Here is a 1,574-nt window from a genome sequence, read left to right as displayed (position 1 = left end):
TTTTTTGATTTATTGTAGAGATGAGGTCTCGCCAAGTTGCCCAGACGGGTCTCGAACCCGCGGGCTCAGGCAATCCACTCACCTCCCAAGGTGCGGGATTACAGGCTGAGCCGTCGAGCCCGGCTTGAACTGCTCTCTTGTTTAGAAAAACAGCTTAAGGGGCTCCCTAGATGTGGTCTGGAAGGAGAGACGCAAGGTTAAAAAAAGTTGAATAAAAGAAAAGGACTCTGTGGAAAGGAGCCCTGGCAGCTGTGGAGGGAGTCGGTTGTAGAATAGATGGGAAAGGGCTCTCAGAGCTGAAGAGGGATCCAGTAATTGGTGGGCAGCTAGAGTATGAAGAAAGAGATGGACAGGAGGGTACCCATGATGGCAGAGGAGTTTTGAAGACTAGTGATGACCTGTATTTAACTGTAAGCTCTATCCTGTATGCACTGTGTTGTAATTTCTTTTCACAAACCAATTTCTTCAGAAAAGTATATTATATTATATACAGCAGGCTTGAGTCAGTGAAACTTCAGTCCCTGTAGTGAGTGGTCAGTGTTCAGCACAGGATGAATTGAGAGCAGCTAGCTGGAGGAGCTGTGGGCAGTGGTTAGGAGCCAGTGGCTTCAAAGGAGTAGGCTGCACAGTAAACTGACTTTGGAGTGGACATGAGATAAACCTAAGGGAGAGGGAGAGGTGACCTGGAAAGGAGGGGAGATATCTGGGTTTTTTTTTTTTTTAAACAAAGGGAAAACTCCCCCAAATAGGGGCCAACCAGGCCCCGAGATCTCCAGATGGGCTGAGGTTGGAATTGGGAGAGGGGTTCAGCTTCTAGGGTTTGGAACCCTCATTCCTTTCTATCCCTCAAACATACCAACTGATACCCTCCCCCCACCTCTAAGGCAGCTTCCTCTTAGCCTGATCCAGTGCATGATGGGATGTAAGTTCTCTCTCTGGGGTTCCATGCGTTTATCCCTGCAGCTATCCCCTGGAATACCTGGAACCTTCTTGGCCTCAGAGATGTCTCCTAGAGTTTCAAGCTCTAGCAGAGAATTGTAACTGCCTTCTTTGCCTTGCAGGAGACAAGGTGCCTGGCAGTGCCAATGACTTGGTGGCTTGAGTCTTGGAATCATCTAGGCTGAGTTGGTTTATTTGTGGCACCTCATTGCACACCCAGCCCAGAGCACCTTGTCCACTCCCCACATCTCCCTCATCCCCCGGACACACTCACCCAGCTTCACTTGGAGCGGGGATGGTTTGTAATTCATGGCTACTGACTCACCCTCCCGGGCGTCACAGTCTCCGTCTGAGATAGAGGCGGCGGCTGGGTCCTGGTTGGGAGAAAGCAGAGAGACAGCAAGTTGTTAGGAGGTGAACACAGGGGGCTGCCTTCTGGGCTTCTGGGAGCATTCACCTTTGGCAGGCAGGGCATTCAGGGAGAGAGGGGCAGAACCAACCACCATGGACAAAGACATTGGGCTAGGTGGAAAAACCAAAGATCTTGATCTCACTTACACCCAATAGGGTGTCTGTTTTCTTTTTTTTTGAGTTGGAGTCTCACTCTGTCGCCCAGACTGGAGTGCAGCGGCCGC

General features: G+C 50.4%; 1 protein-coding gene across 5 annotated transcripts in view; it reads right to left on the bottom strand.

Moving 5' to 3' along the window:
* The window catches only part of FAM219A (family with sequence similarity 219 member A), a 56,926-nt gene that overhangs the window by 4,590 nt on the left and 50,762 nt on the right, over window positions 1–1,574 (bottom strand). For 3 of the 5 annotated variants that reach the window (XM_008070877.2, XM_021718748.1, XM_008070870.2), the window contains exon 2: window positions 1,214–1,313. In XM_008070877.2, the coding sequence (XP_008069068.1) occupies window positions 1,214–1,313 (100 nt within the window). The remainder of the gene's footprint in view (window positions 1–1,213; window positions 1,314–1,574) is intronic. The other 2 variants (XM_008070885.2, XM_008070894.2) reach the window with 1 other exon arrangement.

The sequence above is a fragment of the Carlito syrichta genome, unplaced genomic scaffold, assembly GCF_000164805.1.
Source record: "Carlito syrichta isolate Samal-C Ts95f unplaced genomic scaffold, Tarsius_syrichta-2.0.1 Scaffold112228, whole genome shotgun sequence".
In the NCBI taxonomy this organism is placed as follows: domain Eukaryota; kingdom Metazoa; phylum Chordata; class Mammalia; order Primates; family Tarsiidae; genus Carlito; species Carlito syrichta.
Note: the sequence above shows the minus strand (reverse complement) of the source record. Positions and strands in the feature narration are given on the sequence as shown.